The 17,646-nt window shown below is 39.3% G+C and overlaps 1 protein-coding gene across 4 annotated transcripts in view; it reads right to left on the bottom strand.

Annotated features, from left to right (window-relative positions):
- Window positions 1-6,672: 6,672 nt before the first annotated feature.
- rrbp1a (ribosome binding protein 1a) overlaps window positions 6,673-17,646 on the bottom strand; it is a 30,422-nt gene continuing 19,448 nt past the window's right edge. For 3 of the 4 annotated variants that reach the window (XM_077236603.1, XM_077236604.1, XM_077236606.1), the window contains 14 exons: window positions 14,551-14,591; window positions 14,362-14,449; window positions 13,807-13,899; window positions 12,997-13,089; window positions 12,790-12,879; window positions 12,619-12,711; window positions 12,327-12,398; window positions 11,182-11,277; window positions 10,861-10,944; window positions 10,640-10,720; window positions 9,271-9,354; window positions 9,096-9,191; window positions 8,776-8,919; window positions 6,673-7,170 (listed from right to left, as the gene is read on the bottom strand). In XM_077236603.1, the coding sequence (XP_077092718.1) occupies window positions 7,132-7,170; window positions 8,776-8,919; window positions 9,096-9,191; window positions 9,271-9,354; window positions 10,640-10,720; window positions 10,861-10,944; window positions 11,182-11,277; window positions 12,327-12,398; window positions 12,619-12,711; window positions 12,790-12,879; window positions 12,997-13,089; window positions 13,807-13,899; window positions 14,362-14,449; window positions 14,551-14,591 (1,194 nt within the window). In that variant the 3' untranslated portion in view covers window positions 6,673-7,131. The remainder of the gene's footprint in view (window positions 7,171-8,775; window positions 8,920-9,095; window positions 9,192-9,270; window positions 9,355-10,639; window positions 10,721-10,860; window positions 10,945-11,181; window positions 11,278-12,326; window positions 12,399-12,618; window positions 12,712-12,789; window positions 12,880-12,996; window positions 13,090-13,806; window positions 13,900-14,361; window positions 14,450-14,550; window positions 14,592-17,646) is intronic. The other variant, XM_077236605.1, reaches the window with a different exon arrangement.

Below are 17,646 nucleotides of genomic sequence, written 5' to 3'. Positions count from 1 at the left end.
TTAATATACACTTGCTTCAAATTACTGAAGTAACATAAAACCAAACATTAGCTTATAAATGCAGGGTATCTGCAGTGTTTTTCAAATCAAATTTACCTCCACCAATAAAATAATACTGTATGTCCATCCAGAACAAACCGATACATCTCAAAATAAATCATGCATCTCAGTATCATGTAATCCTATTAGGACTTAATGCTGCTTATCAAAAAAGGGTAACTGCAGTTTTAAAATACTCAAGACACCAAACATTATTGTGCTAAAAAAGTTCTTTAAAAAAGTCTTTATATCTAACAGGGTGGCTTGGAAACTACAAGAGTTTGTTGAATTCAATTCAAAAGATTTACTTTTTGTGTAACCAAAATACCAATAATAACCAGGATAAAGAAGATTTTGTGCATGATGCTGGACTTTTAATTATGAACGAGCCTGAAATACACTGTCTTCCTTATAAGGGCGTTTTGTTCAGTCTCCACCTCCAAACTGCATCTGACTCAACTGAAATCTTTCATGTGTCATAAACATATCTCTTTCTTCTGACTTTATCACAAATACAAAATATAAATAACAGGATGACAGTAGGATATATCCCAACACAATCATTTTGTAATTAATTGTGTATATTAAATGAATAGGCCTATATATACAGTATATATATATAAAAAAAATGGCTCTCATTAATGCAATGCAATTATTTGAATTGCATCTGTTCAAACCCGTAGGCTACATGTGCTACAGTGTGATAGCCTACTAAACTCAATCTATAACTATATGAAACTGCATTCTGCTAATACCTGCTTGTGATTTTCATGGTCTCTCATTGATTAGTGAACTAAATAAAATATTTATTTACTGAAACCTAATCTGAAAGAACTAGTGACGGAAACAGGTGATGGTGTATACATTTATTTTTTTAGTTAATAACAATAATATATTATTGGCATGTTGGCGAAACTGGGCGGAAAAGTCATTTCTATTGGCTGATTTTCCTATATTTATTTATTGTAATGATTTTATAGAGAATAATTTGTAGAGAACAGAAATTATTAGGCAATGCCTTTGTCGCGCTCGATCGGCCCAAAGTCTGGCATCCGACCAGCACAGGTCTCTGCATGTTACTGTCTTTTCTCATGGCAAAGGAATTGTTTAAATGCAATACATTTCTCATATGTATTAACTCGTTATTTCATCTGACTCCATAAATGAAAAGGGTTTTAATGATATCCGTGTATCATTAAATGTGAGCGAATGTTTTACTATTCTTTTTAAACTCTTCACGTTAAAAAAATTGCTGTAGTTATGCAGCTGTTTGCCAGTAACTTACTGTAGATTTAAATTGATGTATATTTACTGGCAACAGTTTGTTCAAAGTTAAATGAACATTAAACATTAACAAGTCTTTGTCTTTACAGAATAAAAAAAATAACAATCTAATGCAAAGCATTCTGGGAACCAGAAATTTTCATCAACCTTTTTCTGTTTTTTTTTCCCTTCAGATTTTGGTTCCCAGAATGCTTTGCATGAGGCTGTTATTTTAGTTTTATTCTGTAAAGATAAAGATTTGTTAATGTTTAAGTTCATTTAACTTTGAACAAACTGTTGCCAGTAAATATACATCAATTTAAATCTACAGTAAGTTACTGGCAAGCAGCTGCCAGTAATACTGTAATTTCTACAGATTTTTTTTACAGTGTCGAATGAAAATAATGTCAAAGTCAATTAGAATAATCAATATAACAATTTATGTCAGGTAAATGTAGCATTACAATTTCATAATCAATTCAAAGATAATCAATGGTAAACATCAAATGCTCTAGAACCAAGAGGAAAATACCCGACAAGAAATACGTGATGCAGAGAGACTCGGCTCTCGACATCACGGGCTGATCTGGATACAGAAAAGAGATCCCCGAGCTCTCGCTGCATTTCATTATATACCCAGACCTCATTTCAAATCTAAACATCGTCCACAGTGGAAATTTACCTGCAATTTGCTAGCAGTGGAAAATTTGCATTCAGATGGTCAAATCAAATGGTCAGAAGGTGTTAACTCAAAGACACACCCTCCAGTGTGGAAGATATTTCTAAACTTCTTAAGAACTTTATTACCTTTTGGTTTACTTCTTTGGGAATGAGACATTTCTACCAGTCGCACTGAGACATTTCAAAGTAATACCAAACATGTATAAAACTCGATAATTATTCACATTAAACCATTTAGATGCTTGTGTGTGTTTGGGAGATCTCACCACGAGTGGGGGTCGAGGGAAAGAGATGTAAATTAGAATGATTCTGAAGTGAGATTTGCGTCTCGAATGGTGGGCATGAGGGGGTCCAAATGGTAATTTCCTTTGTTCTCTCAGAGAGTAGGCTTCTCCTACATTCTTAAAATTTTCCAGTCTTACACCTTACATCTGTCACGCTTTTGGCTGCGTGAGGCACGTCAAAGTAGAGGTCTGCGCGGGACACAATTTTCAGACCCGCTCCCGCCCGCTCCCGCAGTGTTCAGTCCCGCTCCCGCCCGCTCCCGCAGTGTTCAGTCCCGCTCCCGCCCGCTCCCGCAAAGATTTGTCATTTTTAGTACCGCTCCCGCCCGCATCTGTGATATAATGTCCCGCTCCCGCCCGCACTTTCTGTCTGACGAAAGGTCTTGAGGAAAAAAATGCGTGCACACAAAATTCCTTACCAATACTTGGTAACATTTATTGGTCCCATATTACGAACAGCATAATATTCACAACAGTACTTTATCTGAAGCACTAGAGGCGCTCTGTTCCTCGTCCATGCTGTCTATTTTGAACTTGAACTAGCTTTCGAATTCGAACTCGGAGCAGCGGGAAAGGAATTGTCTCTAAACAAGTGTGCGTGAGATTAGGCCCCGCCCTACCCGACAACATTCACAAGTTTAGGCTGCTTAAAACGTTTTTATTGCTGCCAATCAGAATCTCCCTCACAACTACAAATTATGTACGCTACTTTAATCATTTATATATTTTACTTTATACTCATATTTAATTTGCGGGAGTGCAGCGTATCATCCCTCCCGCCCGCACCCGCAAGTGCACCTCATCATCCCGCCCGCTCCCGCAATGACCTTTAAAAATTTGTCCCGAGCCGCACTGTTTTGCGTCGGGACCCGCGGGTCCCCCGCGGGAGTGCAGACCTCTACGTCAAAGCAGTCTCAGACAACAGGATGAAGTGACAACAGGAATTTAATATAAACAGAAACTATCAAAACTACAACTCAGTGTTGACGAGAACCGACAGTGAACAGAGAACCATGAGGAACTTAAATACACAGATGAAATAGGTCATGGTGAGTGATGATAATCGCTGGCAGGTGCGGGTAATTGTGAAATAGGTGCAGGTGTGAGCCGGAGAGGATGATGGGACATGTAGTGAAGACGGTGACTAACAGGTGACCGTGACAGTACTCCCCCCTCCCGATAGGCGCGTCCTCGCGCCGTATACAGTGCAACCGGGGAGGGTGGGCGGGCATCCTGAGACATCCTCTGGAGGGTCGGCAGGGTCTGAAGACTCCAGGATGGTACAGGCAGAGCAGGTCAGAGAAGGTTGTGCAGGAGGCCAGGGTGGAGCAGGCTGTGCAGACGGCCAGGGCGGAGCAGGCGGAGGGAGGAGCCATGGTGGAGGCAGGGCTGGCGACTCCAGGGGGCCGACTGATGGAGGTGGAGCAGGTGGAAGAACCGACGAGAGAGAGCCAGAGAGCCAACGGGCCAAGGCGATAATGAGGATCTCGAGGGACATGGCGATGCCGATGGCTCTGGCGACCGAGACGCAGGCGGGGATTCAGAAGGCTGCAGTGGAGCCGGAGCGACAGAGGACCATGGTGGAGCTGGAGGGAGTGAGGAGCCTAACGAAGCCAGAGGAGTGTAGTCCAGAGGCGAGGGCAGGCCGACGAATGACCGAGGCGGAGCCGGGGAGACGAGGGAAGACAGCGGAGCTGGTGGACTGATGGGCCATGGTGGAGATGAGATAGGTAGGAGCCAAGATTGAGCTGATGGATCAACGGGCCGAGCTGGAGTCCTGGTCGTGGAGGTTGGAGGTGGAGACCAGAATCCAGGTCTAGGGACAGGAACAGGCACTGACTTGGCGGCAGCCATCCAGGCTGAGGGCTGTGATGGATTTTTAATAGATAATATAGTAAACTGTTTTTTAGAACTAATCAGGTTTCTGACTCTAAAAATATGTGCAGAGGAAGATGGCTGGTGATGGTGGTTGACTGGCGATGTCACCATCAGCCTAACCCACAGTGAAGGGTGAACCGCTGGTCCGCTCAACAATAGCACGTGGTCCAGATATTGGGCAAACGTGCTTGGGATTGATGCCGCTGGAGCTTGCTTGTACAGATGCGTGTCCAATCCGCACCAAAATAATTTTTTTGGGATGTCATCTGCCCAGCTTACCCTTTCAGAAATCTCCAGGAACTCGCGACATATTCCTCGATCTGGCGGCCCTCCTGGAAGGTGGTCACCAGTCGAGAGACAGGATCAGAAGGGGTGAGAAGAACAACCATTCTGTTTTCCTTTTGGTCGGTTCTTCTGTCACACTTTTGGCTGTGTGAGGCACGTCAAAGCAGACTCAGACGACAAGATGAAGTGACAACAGGAATTTAATATAAACAGAAACATCCAAAATTACAACTCAGTGTTGACGAGAACCGACAGTGAGCAGAAAACCATGAGGAACTTACAGTAAATACACAGATGAAATAGCAAGACAAGGTGACAACAGCTGAACATGGTGAGTGATGATGATCGCTGGCAGGTGCGGGTAATTGTGAAGTAGGTTCGGGTGTGTGCCACAGAGGATGATGGGACATGTAGTGAAGACTGTGACTAACAGGTGACAGAGACAACATCAAAGTTTTCATTGGTCATAAGGTCTAAGTAATCTTTGAGAAGAACTACTTGTAAGACCTACTTACGGTGTTATTATTTTGTATCAGATACATTCCTGAGTTTACTTAACCCACATCGTCTTGAGGTAACAAGAACTCGGCTTCTTGTTTCAACTTGTTTGTAAAGGAATGTGAAGGCCACAAACTGGTTCAGATCTCATACCTTAAACTAAAGCATATATAAAGATGGGTAATACCTATGGAATGAAGATTAAAAATAATAAAAATTGGTAAGTTGTAGTCCTGTGTCTGCCTAATCTAATACAGATCATTTTATGAGGTTCATACAACAATCTGCTATTTGTTTCAATTGTGTCTTCCTCAAAGTCATCTGTTAGGAAATCCTGGCGTACTTAAAGGACAACTCCGGACAAAAATGAACCTAGGGCTAAATAACACATGGGTACAGAGTTGACCGTTCTCTGGGATGCATTTTCATGATAATCGAATGTACCCAGTTTTAACGTTAGTTTTAGTTTAACCACAGATTAGGAGCCATCACAGTCTCGACCAGTCGAACCACAAACGCCGTGCTACGTGAGCTGAACTGTGACTATCAACCAGCACGTAGCACGGCGTTCGTGGTTCAACTGGTCGAGACTGTTTTCCAAAGATGGCTCCTGCTTGTATACGCGAAGTGTACTCTTTATAAAGCATCTTCTTATTAAACTGTTTGTACACTACCTGCAAACCGAAGCATTGAGAACTTTGTTAGAGACCCTAATTATGCTACTGTGTTAGTGTGGGGTTACGGCGACGGCGCGCACTCCCTGGTCTGTGACACTTCTTTCTTCTGTCATTTTTTTCACGGTCCCGGCCACTGCCTACGGAGAAGATCCGGGCTCGGGACTGGGAGCCACAGCGGACTGCTTAGCCGTTCTTTGACCGGGGGCGAGGTCATGAAGAGCAAGACCTCTACGAGGGATGGAACGGGGCATCAAGTGACTGATAGCCTTCAAACGCTTTTGCGCCTCAGAGAAACGCTCAGTAACTGACTCCACGGCGTCACCAAAGAGGCCGCAGTAAGTGATTGGAGCATTTAGGAGCGTCTCGCGGTCTTCGTCCTTTAGGTCAGTTAGGGTTAACCACAGGTGCCTGTTAAGGACGACCATGGAGCGACCAATGGCCTGGGCGGAACGCTTTGTAAACATGAGCGCGAAGTCTGTTGCCGCACGCAGGTCTTTCACGACGTCCGCGTCCACGACGCAGCCATCCAGGGACCACAGAAGCTTTGCCTGAAACACCTGGCAATACTGCCATGAAATGCAGAGCGGATGCCGCTTCGCCTGCAGAAGCATAGGCCTTGTCAGCCAGATGAGCTGTGAACTTGCAAGGCTTGGACTGCAGGCTGAGATCCGTGCCCAGAGACGAAAAGTACGGGCACAGGTGCACAGCGACGGTGTCCTCGGCGGAGGGCATGCGCACATAGCCGCGGGCGGTGTGGACGTCGTTGTAGGACGGAGTCTTCCTCCTCGAAGCAACCTGGCGGCGTCCCAACTGGAGATTCCCGCAGCTTCATGTTGAGTTACCGCTCTCAAAAGTGCACTATAAGATGTCACCCATCCTTAGCAGCAGTGTGTACTTAAATAAAATCATGTGATTTTCAAAAACTTTGAATGTGTCTTAACTCGTAATTTTATACAAGAGGTACCAAAAACTTTTATACAGTTTGTCATGTTGGACATTATAAAATGTTTTTCCAAAGTATTTTTTGAATTCTAAATCCAGATAAATCTTTGCAGAAAGGATCAGCCTTTTTGAAACATTGAAAGCCATATTGCTGTTTATTTATTAATCATCAAACTTATACAGTGGTGTTGAAGCCAGCTACAGAGAGGGCATTCCAAATGCTGTTCCCATGTACCATACGATTATGCATACTCATTCACTTACAAGTAATTAATTGCACTAGTTGATGTACGAATAACGTACATACAGTTTCCCTTTTAACACTGACATCAGGAGGAGATGCAAGAACACTAAGAATATAATAAGGCAGTTGAGGAATCATTTCTGACATGGTCAGAAGGTTTAAGCTGGAATGTAAAGTGAAAATAGTTCCAGCACACCTAATTTTCTTTGCACTAGTTACATTTCTCAACAATTTCTACCAAGACTATAGACCAAGGGAAAAAAAAGTGAAAAAAAATTTCAGGAATGCTTCATTTTGGTCATCTTAAGGCAATTTTTGGCAAAACGTTTTGTTTTCCACCTCAAACAGAAGTGCCTTGCTTCAGCTCTCCATCACCCTCCTGGAAATCAAAGCACAAACAACATTAACAGACATGCAGCTATTCATGCTACTATATAAACTTATGTACAGTATCTCACAAAAGTGAGTACACCCCTCACATTTTAGCAAACATTTTAGTATATCTTCTCAAGGGACAATACTATAGAAATTAAACGGATATATTTTAGAGTAGTCAATGTGCTGCTTGTATAGCAGTATACATTTACTGTCCTCTGAAAATAACTCAACATACAGCAATTATTGTCAAAATAGCTGGCAACAAAAGTGAGTACACCCTAAGTGATAATAGCTGTACGTCGTTTTAACCATGCAGAGCCATGCAAATGTCCTATTCAACATGTTCATGTTTTCATCTGCTTGACAGGACCATACAAATTGGTGTATCTTGTATTAGAGCAAGATTAAAATAAAAATTTGTGCTTTGAGTACAATTCTCTCATAAGGACCACTGGATGTTCAACATGGCACCTCATGGCAAAGAACTCTCTAAAGCCCCTTTCACACAGCGCGTTGATCCCGGGAAATTGCCAGAACGCCTTCTGTGTGAACGCAAACACGACCCGGGATTGATCCTGGGATCGATGCCGGGTCAGGGACCTAGTAACATTGCCGGGATCAGTCCAGGAACGCGCTCTGTGTGAACAAAAGCCGTAATGAATGCCGTGTCGTAATGATGACGCTGAAGTGAAAGCAGGCTAGTGAAACGGTACGTAATGCGCTAGTTTATGATTGAATCAAAGAAAAAAAAATGCACAAGCGTGGTTTCTCAAGAGAGATCGCAGCTCATAAGCAAACTATAGACGCTGCTGACACATTACATGTCACATCGATGTCACGTGTCTTTAAGGAAATTTTATGGGTTGTGTGTGAACGCACTCTGATTCTGAAAAATCACTGGCAGTGTGAATGAACCAAAATCAAACGAACCCGGGTCACTTTATCCGTGTATTTTCCGGAATATGAGTGCTGCTGGTACTGGGGAGCTGAGCTTCATTGAGGGAAACATGGATTCCAATATGTACTGTGACATTCTGAAACCTCCCTTCAGAAACTGGGCCGAACGGCATGACAACGACCCCAAACACACCGCCAAGAAGACAACTGCCTTGCTGAGGAAGCTGAAGGTGGAGTGGCCAAGTATGTCTTCAGACCTAAACCCTATTGAGCACCTGTGGGGCATCCTCAAATGGAAGGTGGAGAAGCGCCATGTGTCTAACATCCAGCAGCTGCATGATGTCATTATGGAGGAGTGGAAGAGGATCCCAGCAACAACCTGTGAAGCTCTGGTGAATTCCATGGCCAGGAGGATTAAGGCTAGATAACAATGGTGCTGACACAAAATATTAACACTTTGGACACAGTTTAGATATGTTCACTTTAGGGTGTACTCACATTTGTTGCCAGCTATTTTGAAAATAATGGCTGTTTGTTGATTTATTTTCAGAGGTCAGTAAATATATACGGCTATACAAGCAGCATATTGACTACTCTAAAATATATAGTTTCATTTCTATAGCATTTTCCCTTGAGAAGATATACTAAAATGTTTGCTGAAATGTGAGGGATGAACTCACTTTTGGGAGATATTGTATAATGTTTTTACCTTGTCTTGCAACTGATCCTGCAGGTTTCTGACTTTCTCTTTCTCTTTGGCAAGTTGGTCCTGACTGTTTCTCAGCAGCTGCTGGAGTTTGGTGGCTGCCTGGCCCAAATCTTTGGTCATCTTTCGCTCCTTCTCTAGACACTCCTAAAACAACAAGTCACAAGCATCATTGTCATGTCAGCATTAAAGACTACATTAAAAAAAAAGTACTAAATCGTTCCACCCTTTGAGAGTGATTTCACATGCAACATCAAACTCTAGAACTTGTGAACATAGGCACAAAAAACGATCATACAGTTTATCATTTAGTCAAAATGTACCTTCAGCTGAACAACATCACCCATGGCGGCAGTGTCTTCAGCTGCCTTCATCTGTTCTAGATGGCTCTGAAGCTGTCTTTTGAGGGCCTCCTGAGCCTAAAAAGGATGGAATTAAAGAGTTTAATGAATAATGGGCTTTAAAAATCAAGAAACAAGGTCATGGACACTGCTGTACCTGCTCCACTTCTGCAGAGAGCTGCTGGTTTAGAGTCTGTTCACCCTGCAGTTTTTCCAATGTCTGTTCCAGCTGAGCCTGGACCTGACCAAGCCAACAAAGCGGTACCACATCAGCAATGAGAGCTACTGAAAAACCTTTCCATGCCATCCAACACAAGAGCTGCATTAGTTGCACTGCATTCAAAATACAAGCATAAAAAAAAAAGAAGTGCGCGTTTCAAATCGAAAGACATGTTAGTGGTTAAAATGGTGAGTGTGAGAGAAAACCCAAAAGTGGATGAGATATTCAGAGGTGAAAACAGGCACCTAGGTTAACAGAAGCCGCTGAAACAAAAATGCAGAAATATGAGCGGTTAGAGTTATGAGAAAAACGTCTCCTCATTGGCAGCACTGGATAGGGAAAAAAAGATGTGTATGGTACATAATTATAGCCTCTAGTATAGGGGGAAATTATCCTCAAAAATAAAAATAATATATGGTCAAGTAATTTAAACAATATGACCAAATTTGAGACATTGTAACACTGACTTTTTTTGTAAATAATAACAATAGTGTATCCGGTCAAAAGTTTGGAAACATTACTTTTTTTTATGTTTTTGAAAGAAGTCTCTTATGCTCATGAAGCCTGCATTTATTTAATCAAATATACAGTAAAAACAGTATTGTGAAATATTATTACAATTTAAAATAATGTTTTTTTATTTTAATATACTTTAAAATATAATTTATTTCTGTGATGCAGAATTTGTGAATCTGTGAAGCTGAATTTTCAGCATCATTACTCCAGTCTCCAGTGTCACACTATCCTTCAGAAATCTTTCTGATATGCTGATTTATTATCTAATGTTTGAAACAATTGTGCTGCTTAATATTTGTTTATAACCTGTGATACTTTTTTAGGATTCTTTGAAGAATAAAAAGTTAAAAAAGAACAGCATTTATTTAAAATAAAAATCTTTTGTAACAATATACATTACCGTTCAAAAGCTTTTTTTTACTAATACTTTTATTCAGCAGGGATGCGTTAAATTGATAAAAATGTAAAGTAAAGATTTATATTATTAGAAAATATTTCTATTTTGAATAAATGCTGTTCTTTTTAACTTTTGGATCAATAAATCCTGAAAAAAAGTACCACAGGTTCCAAAAATATTCATCAGCACAACTGTTTCAAACACTGATAATAACTGAGTATCAAATAAGCATATTAAAATGATTTCTGAAGGAGCCATTTTTTGTCAGCAACCATTTTTTGAAAGACTACTTCTGTATCCATTGCTTCGCTTTGAGACACAGCCATAGTGCTAAATAATCTATCTAATGCTGCCAAGTGAGATGCAGGGTGCCTTTCTGCGTCACACCCTAACCTGACACTCCTCTGCTTCAGGCTGCCCATTCTCCGCCACTCCCTGAGCTCGCTTTGTCACGTCACTCAGTTGCTGCCTGACCTGGAAAAGGAGGCTGTCACTCAACAAAACCAACAGCTTTTTTCTTTGGCAAAGCCTCATGTCTGGCACAGGATTGTGAGTAAACACAGGATAATGGGTGTAAACCCTTAACAAATGTTTGGATTTCAAAGGAAACCAACCTGTGAAAGTTCCTCCCTCTGTTTCTGTGCCTCCATCATGGCCACACTCAGCTGTCTTTCAGATTCTGCTAAAACCTGCTTCAACTGAAAACAAACAAACCAACTGTTAAATGGCAGACCAGAACGAGCCACAAGCAAGTCATGTGTTACGTATCAGAAGCTCAAGACCTATTCACAACGTCAGATGAAATTACACCATGTAGATCAAGCCATCAAACTCTTATTTATAAGACATTTATAATGGATTGAATGACTAAGATGACTTTTGTATCTCATATTGTGTTTTAGTGAATAGGCCTTTAGGCAGGAGTGTGCGCTCACGTGCGTCCTCTCTTCAGATTGGCTCTGGCTGTCAGTGGAAGCTGACTGCAGCTGTTTCTCCACCTGGGCCTCAAGCAGCATCACTTTCTCCTCCAGCTGCACTCAGGGAAAAAACATGGAAAGATGGGAACAGATTCAATGAGAAATATTGAGAACTGTCATAAATGTAATTCTTTATTGGTTCAAACTACTGAAGTAACAAAACGAAACATTAGCTTGTTTTGAGTATAAATGCAGGGTATCTGCAGTGTTTTTCATATCAAATTTACCTGCACAAATAAAATAATACTGTATGTCCATCCAGAACAAACCGATACATCTCAAAATAAATCATGCATCTCAGTATCATGTAATCCTAGAAGGACTTAAAGCTGCTTTTCAAAAAAAGGTAACTGCAGTTTTAAAATACTTTTTTTTGGTAATGATATTGGTTTATGTACCAATATAATAATACATACAAATTACTGATATTAGATTTTGCTGATACAATAATAATGAGTTTTTTTAAAAAGACACATTATTGTGCTAATACTAGTTAAATCTATATGCTAAATGTGTTAAAAAAAAACTTCTTAGTCGTTATATCGAATAGGGTGGCCCAGAAGCTACAAGAGTTTATGTTGAATTAAATTACAGATTTAGTTTGTGTGTATCCAAAATACCAATAATAACCAGGATAAAGAAGATTTTATGCATGATGCTGGACTTAATTATAAACAAGCCTGAAATACACTGAGGCTATTTTAAATGTCTAAACTTCACTAAATTACTGCTCATTCAAACAGATGAGGGAGATAAAAAATGCACTCTTACAACCATCTTCAACATATTACAATGTGAACAATGTCATAAGTCATCAACAGTAGATCATAAGAAATCGGTTTGCATTAATGTGTGGTATTAACTGATTGTGAACTGCACTTAAGCCGCGAGCCTGTAAAATGTGCAACAGCGACGCAATGTTATTTTGAAAAGTGCAGTGCTCACATTTAATTAAATCATAAAATTTTGAAGATAATAATCCCTTTTTACATTTAATAGGCTGTATCGCTCCTGGATTTCTTAATATGATTTAGATATTCATCTTTTGTATTCATACAGTGTCCTACAGTACAAAAACTAATTTCCACTGATGAAATTTGTACCTGTTGGGTGCTCTGGTTTGCCGCTCTCAAGCTCTGTGTTGTCTCTTCTAATTCCTGCACCTTCTTGAGTGCCTATGAAAACACAACATGACAGATTGAAACTTTCACACACTCACTGTCCCTTGGTGGTAGTGATCTTCCAAATTTCCACTGAAACGTTATCCATAAACACAACTTGTCCAATAAAACTTTGATAACAAATTCATAACCAAATCTAAAAGATATTTTCTATGATCAAAGAAAACACTTTCTATGTGTCTGCAGAAATGTGTGTGTTAGTGTATAAACCCACCATCTTCAGTTTGTCATCTGACTCCATTATCTGGGTCCTCCACACAGTCTCCTCCTCCTCTACGCTCTTCTGAAGTGTTTTCAGCATCCCCTCCTACAGAATAAGATTAAACAAATATGGCTCAATGTCATTCCCATTAAAATTTAATGGATTATTAGTGTATAATCTCACCGTCTCAGCCAGTACGCTCCTGTACTGTTCACACTCAGACTGTAGTGTGCACTGACTCTCCTGGGCTGCCTGTAATTTCCCCATTAACTCCTATATAATAAAAGAACATTGTAATAACTACAAATATGCCTTACATGCCCACTAGGGAGCGATGAAGAGACACTAAGATAATAAAAAGCACAAGGCCAGAAACTGCAGCATGCTCACCTCCATCTCTGTGCTTTGCTGGGATTCTTGGGTCTGTTGCTTCTGATTAAGCACCTCTTGTGCATTCACAGCAAAGTCCTGAAGCCATTTGGTCTGAAGGAAAAAAAATAGAGACTCAGGATTAGACAGCACTTAAGGATGTGAATATAGGAAGTGATGAACATATATTTATTAACATCCATTTATTAATAAAGTGACTCCATTTAATGTTCATGACAAGATCAAGTACACTACCACTTGGGGTGACTAAGATTTTTGGTTAGAAAGAAATTCTTTAAGCAACAATGCATTTAATAGCTCAAAAGTGACAGTAAAGACATTACAAAATATTTCTAATGTAAATAAATGCTGACACAAAAAAATTATCATGGTTTTCACAAAAGATATTAACCAACACAACTGTTTTCAACATTGATAAGAAACGCTTCTTGTGCACCAAATCAGAATATTTTAATTATTTCTGAAAGATCATGTGACACTGAAGACTGTAGTAATTCTGCTTAAAATTAATTTGTCATCATAGGAATAGATTACATTTTAAAAGATATTAAAATAGAAAAACTTTATTTTAAATGGTAATAAAATTTCACATATGACTGTTTTTTGATTAAATAAATGCAGCCTTAGTGAGCATAAGAGATTTCTTTCAAAAACATTAAAAAAATTCTTTCCAACCCCAAACTTTTTGTAGTGTACGTATAGAGGCACTGATGTTACATGTATTTGCATTTCAAAAACAAGCCAACATTACAAGTGAATCCAAAACAAAACTGAGAAATGAAACAACCAGAAAACTGAAATCCAAGACACCTGTGCTGTCTCTATGTTGATGTGTGGAAAAAGAGAGTGAAGAACTTCTTTGGTCTCAGCCTGGAAAGATTTCAGCATGCCCTCCAAACTCTCCTGTAATGACATTATATGCTCAGAGACAACTGAACACACCATTTACATTAACAGCACAAAACGTCTTAAACTTGACATTCTATTTTCTGTCTTAGGTATTAGACTCTTAGCACAACTAAACACTGACTAATCCAAAAGAAACTTTCAAATAGTGAAACAATGTGAAAAGATTTTAAGTAAGATTTGAGAACTGCAGCGTAAAATAACACTTCCTTGATCCTTGATATGGTGTCACCATTTTCGATACCTGTAGTACCGGTCACATTTTACACACGCAGAAAAACCTATATAGTATCTTTACGTCAACACTCCTGAAATGGAAATGCAAGAGCTCTGCAACAATCTGCTTTATACAGCAATGCCATTTACCCAGCTGACATGATGGTGTGTTGCCTACGCATATTTTTATGAATCACTGTGTACATGCAAGATAACACGTCCACAATTGTCTCGGGTACTTACGCAACTCTTGCCTTGTGACTGATTTAGTTTCTTGAGCTGCTGCACTTCCTGTTGTAGTGATGTCACTAGGCTCTCTTTTTCAGATAGACTGAAAAACATCACGAAAAACCACTCAACAAAGAATGATAGTAATGTGGGTGGCTGACAGGAACAAAGATGCAGTGGCCTTCAGTAGTACTGAATATGTACCTTTTATGTAGTGACTCCAGTTTGGCTGTGCGGTCTTCCAGCTGCAAATGAAGAGTGCATTTATAGAAATGGTCCAAAACATGTTATTTTTTGTTTTTTTTAAAGGGGACCTATTATGCCCTTAAATTTTTGGGGTCTACTAGAATAGGTTTTTATGCTTGAATGTTCAAAAAATAATTTACATTGTTACAGCACCTGTAATGCTCTGGCTGCATCCGAAATCACATTCTCTTGAGCAAGTTCTTACTTTGCGACCGCTAAAAAAGTATGTTATATACAGTATGAATGCGTGTATTATGAATGTAATCTGGACGCACTACATTCACCATGTTGACTATGCAATGTGACCTACCAGGGTCAGCTTCACTGCCATTAAAAAATCCTCTCCCGTGGCCTCATGGGCCTCATATGTCCATCATATGCACACTACAGAATCTCACCAGAAGTAGAAAGTACTGGGTACTTTGACTACCCTTTTATGAATACTGTGAATTCGTACGTACTTCTTTCGTCACATATTGTTTTTCGCCTTCTATATAGTAGGGAAGTACGTGATTTAGGATGTAGCCTTAGCTTAGTTCTAGTCTCTATGAAGCCCCTCCTTCCGAAAGCAAAATGTGCTCTGAATGGTCGGCTGGACCAGTGTGCTGTGATTGAACCACTGCTTCGAGCGTGTTTCAGAAGTATTTCAGGTTCAGAAACAGGGCTTACCAGTGATGGGAATAACGGCGTTATAAATAAACGGGCGTTACTAAAGGCATTATCTTTTCCAGTAACGAGTAATCAAACGAATTACTGTTGCCCCGTTACAACGCAGTTACCGTTACTGACAAATTAATGTGGCGTTAGCCGCGTTACTATAATTGAACTCACTGAAGCGGTTTTCATCCGAGTAGGCTCTCTCTCCACCATAGGACCTGCAAAGTTTTTACTCTGGTGTGAGCAGGGTATCTGCACACTTTTTAAAGTCAAATTTAAGGCTTTTTAAGACCTTTTTAAGACCTGAAGAAATCAAAATTAATACCTTACATTAGGGGTGCGCAATATTGACAAAAATGTCTCAATATTTTCAAAGGTTTGTTGTTGATAATTAGATGATATTTTACTGATTGTGTTTGTGTACTGGTACCATGGCTGGTTTAGGCCTGTTGTTGACAGCTGACTCACAAAGATATTCATATTTTTCATATTCTATACAGTTGTCAGTTCACAGCAGTGAAAGAAATTAAATTTTTTTATTAAAGGGCAATATTTGCAACCTTAAATTGAGTCCCAGGGGCATTTTCACCCATATATGGACTTTTTTTTTACTTAGAGGTATGCATCACCTTTTATGTCAAATTCTAACATTCAAATTCAATTATATTAGAATAATAACACAACACCACTGTTACCAGTTAAATTAAATCATTAAATCAAAATCCATCTTTGCAGTGCAGAGGAGACACAGAAGCAGCATCAGATCTGGCATTAATATATTTACACTCCATTTACAATTGCATAAATAAAGCTATGATATATTCAATTCTTAATTCAATATTTAAATATGAACTGATTTCTAATTGTAACATTTTAATTGAATGGTACTTTAAATGTGAAACTAAACCCGCCAGTAGGGGGCGGCAAATCACTGTCTCAGGGAGTCATTCATTCAACCGATTTGTTCAAACGGCTGATTCATTCAGGAAGTGCAAGTGATTATTCATTGAATCGTTAAAATGATTCGTTCAAAACGCGGATTTCAGTCAAGAAATCTTTTGCATTGAGACTCTGCTACGGTTTCATTTTGAAATTCTCATCAGCGAAATAAAGGGAAAACAAACAATATTGACAATATTGTTTATAAAATGTAACAATGTTAATTTAACTGTTATATTAAATAAATATCATATTTGCTATTGTGCACGGAAAACAGCCCTCTTGCTGATGTAATATTGTATGATAGCAACATATGATATATAAAATACCAAAACTTTATACGTCTATTAGGGAACATACCTATAAAACTGCACTGACACATCACGCAGTGAAAGCAAGCATGAGAGACAATAAGATGTCAGCTCGCAGTGCGCGCTAGTCGCCTACAAAGTTAACGTTAAAGTAAAACAATGATTACAATATCATAATAGACAATACACGTCGCACACCACTACGCACATAAAGAATGAACTTACAATTGAACTGAAATTAACCAGCTTTCTCATCCTTCTCTCCTGCTGTTTCACGTGCAGGAGACAGACGTAATGCTGGCGCGAATGTGACGCGAAATGTCACGTGAACGAGCAAATCCACAAAGAACGAATAATAAATAAAAAAGTACGCTAATTAGATAGCTTTAATTTGGAAAACATTTAGATATGTCTAAGTCAAATTGCCATCGAAAATTTAAGACCTTTCATAAGTAAAAACAAGACTTTAAAGGCCTTACATTTTTTAAATCTAATTTAAGACTTTTTAAGGACCCGCGGACACCCTGTGTGTGTGTGTGTGTGTGTGTGTGGACAAAAGCGAAGCGAACGCCGCGAGTGCGCTCAACAATGCGCGAGAGAGAACGAGTGTGACTGAGAGCGCGCTCAACAGTTGGGCAAGAGAGACCGAGGGTGTCCGAGCATTATATAGTTTGTTTATAAATAAATTACAAATTTCAGCATTAGAATAATCTCTATAGCCAATTGGTATAATCTGCAACGTTTTAGGTTATAATATAAAACCCGAAAATAACCTGCAGAGAACATTCTCAGAAAACATCTTTGTTTGACGGTTGTAAACACGTGCGGCAAACATGCCTAGAATTTGGCTTAAATAACCTCTGATGACGTTCTCTGTAGGTTATAAAAATAAACCCCCGGCCAAAATATTATATTTTATTATTATTATTATTTTGGTAAATTGTTCAGTATTATATTGAGAGAGAACTTCTTAAGAAAATACTTAGGCTACAGTATGTCTACTAGTTGTCAAGTTGTGTAACAGTTTTAGCATTTTAATATGCACTACAAAGAGTATGTATAATTTTTATAATTATTTATTCATTTTTGGTACATTTCTTAATGTTTATAATTTATAATTTATTTTTAAACTTATTTGTTGGCCAGT

The sequence above is a fragment of the Siphateles boraxobius genome, unplaced genomic scaffold, assembly GCF_051911475.1.
Source record: "Siphateles boraxobius isolate OS27281-9 unplaced genomic scaffold, OSU_SipBor_1 20, whole genome shotgun sequence".
Classification (NCBI taxonomy): domain Eukaryota; kingdom Metazoa; phylum Chordata; class Actinopteri; order Cypriniformes; family Leuciscidae; genus Siphateles; species Siphateles boraxobius.
The sequence above is the reverse complement of the archived record's forward strand: the minus strand, read 5'-3'. Positions and strand labels throughout refer to the sequence as shown.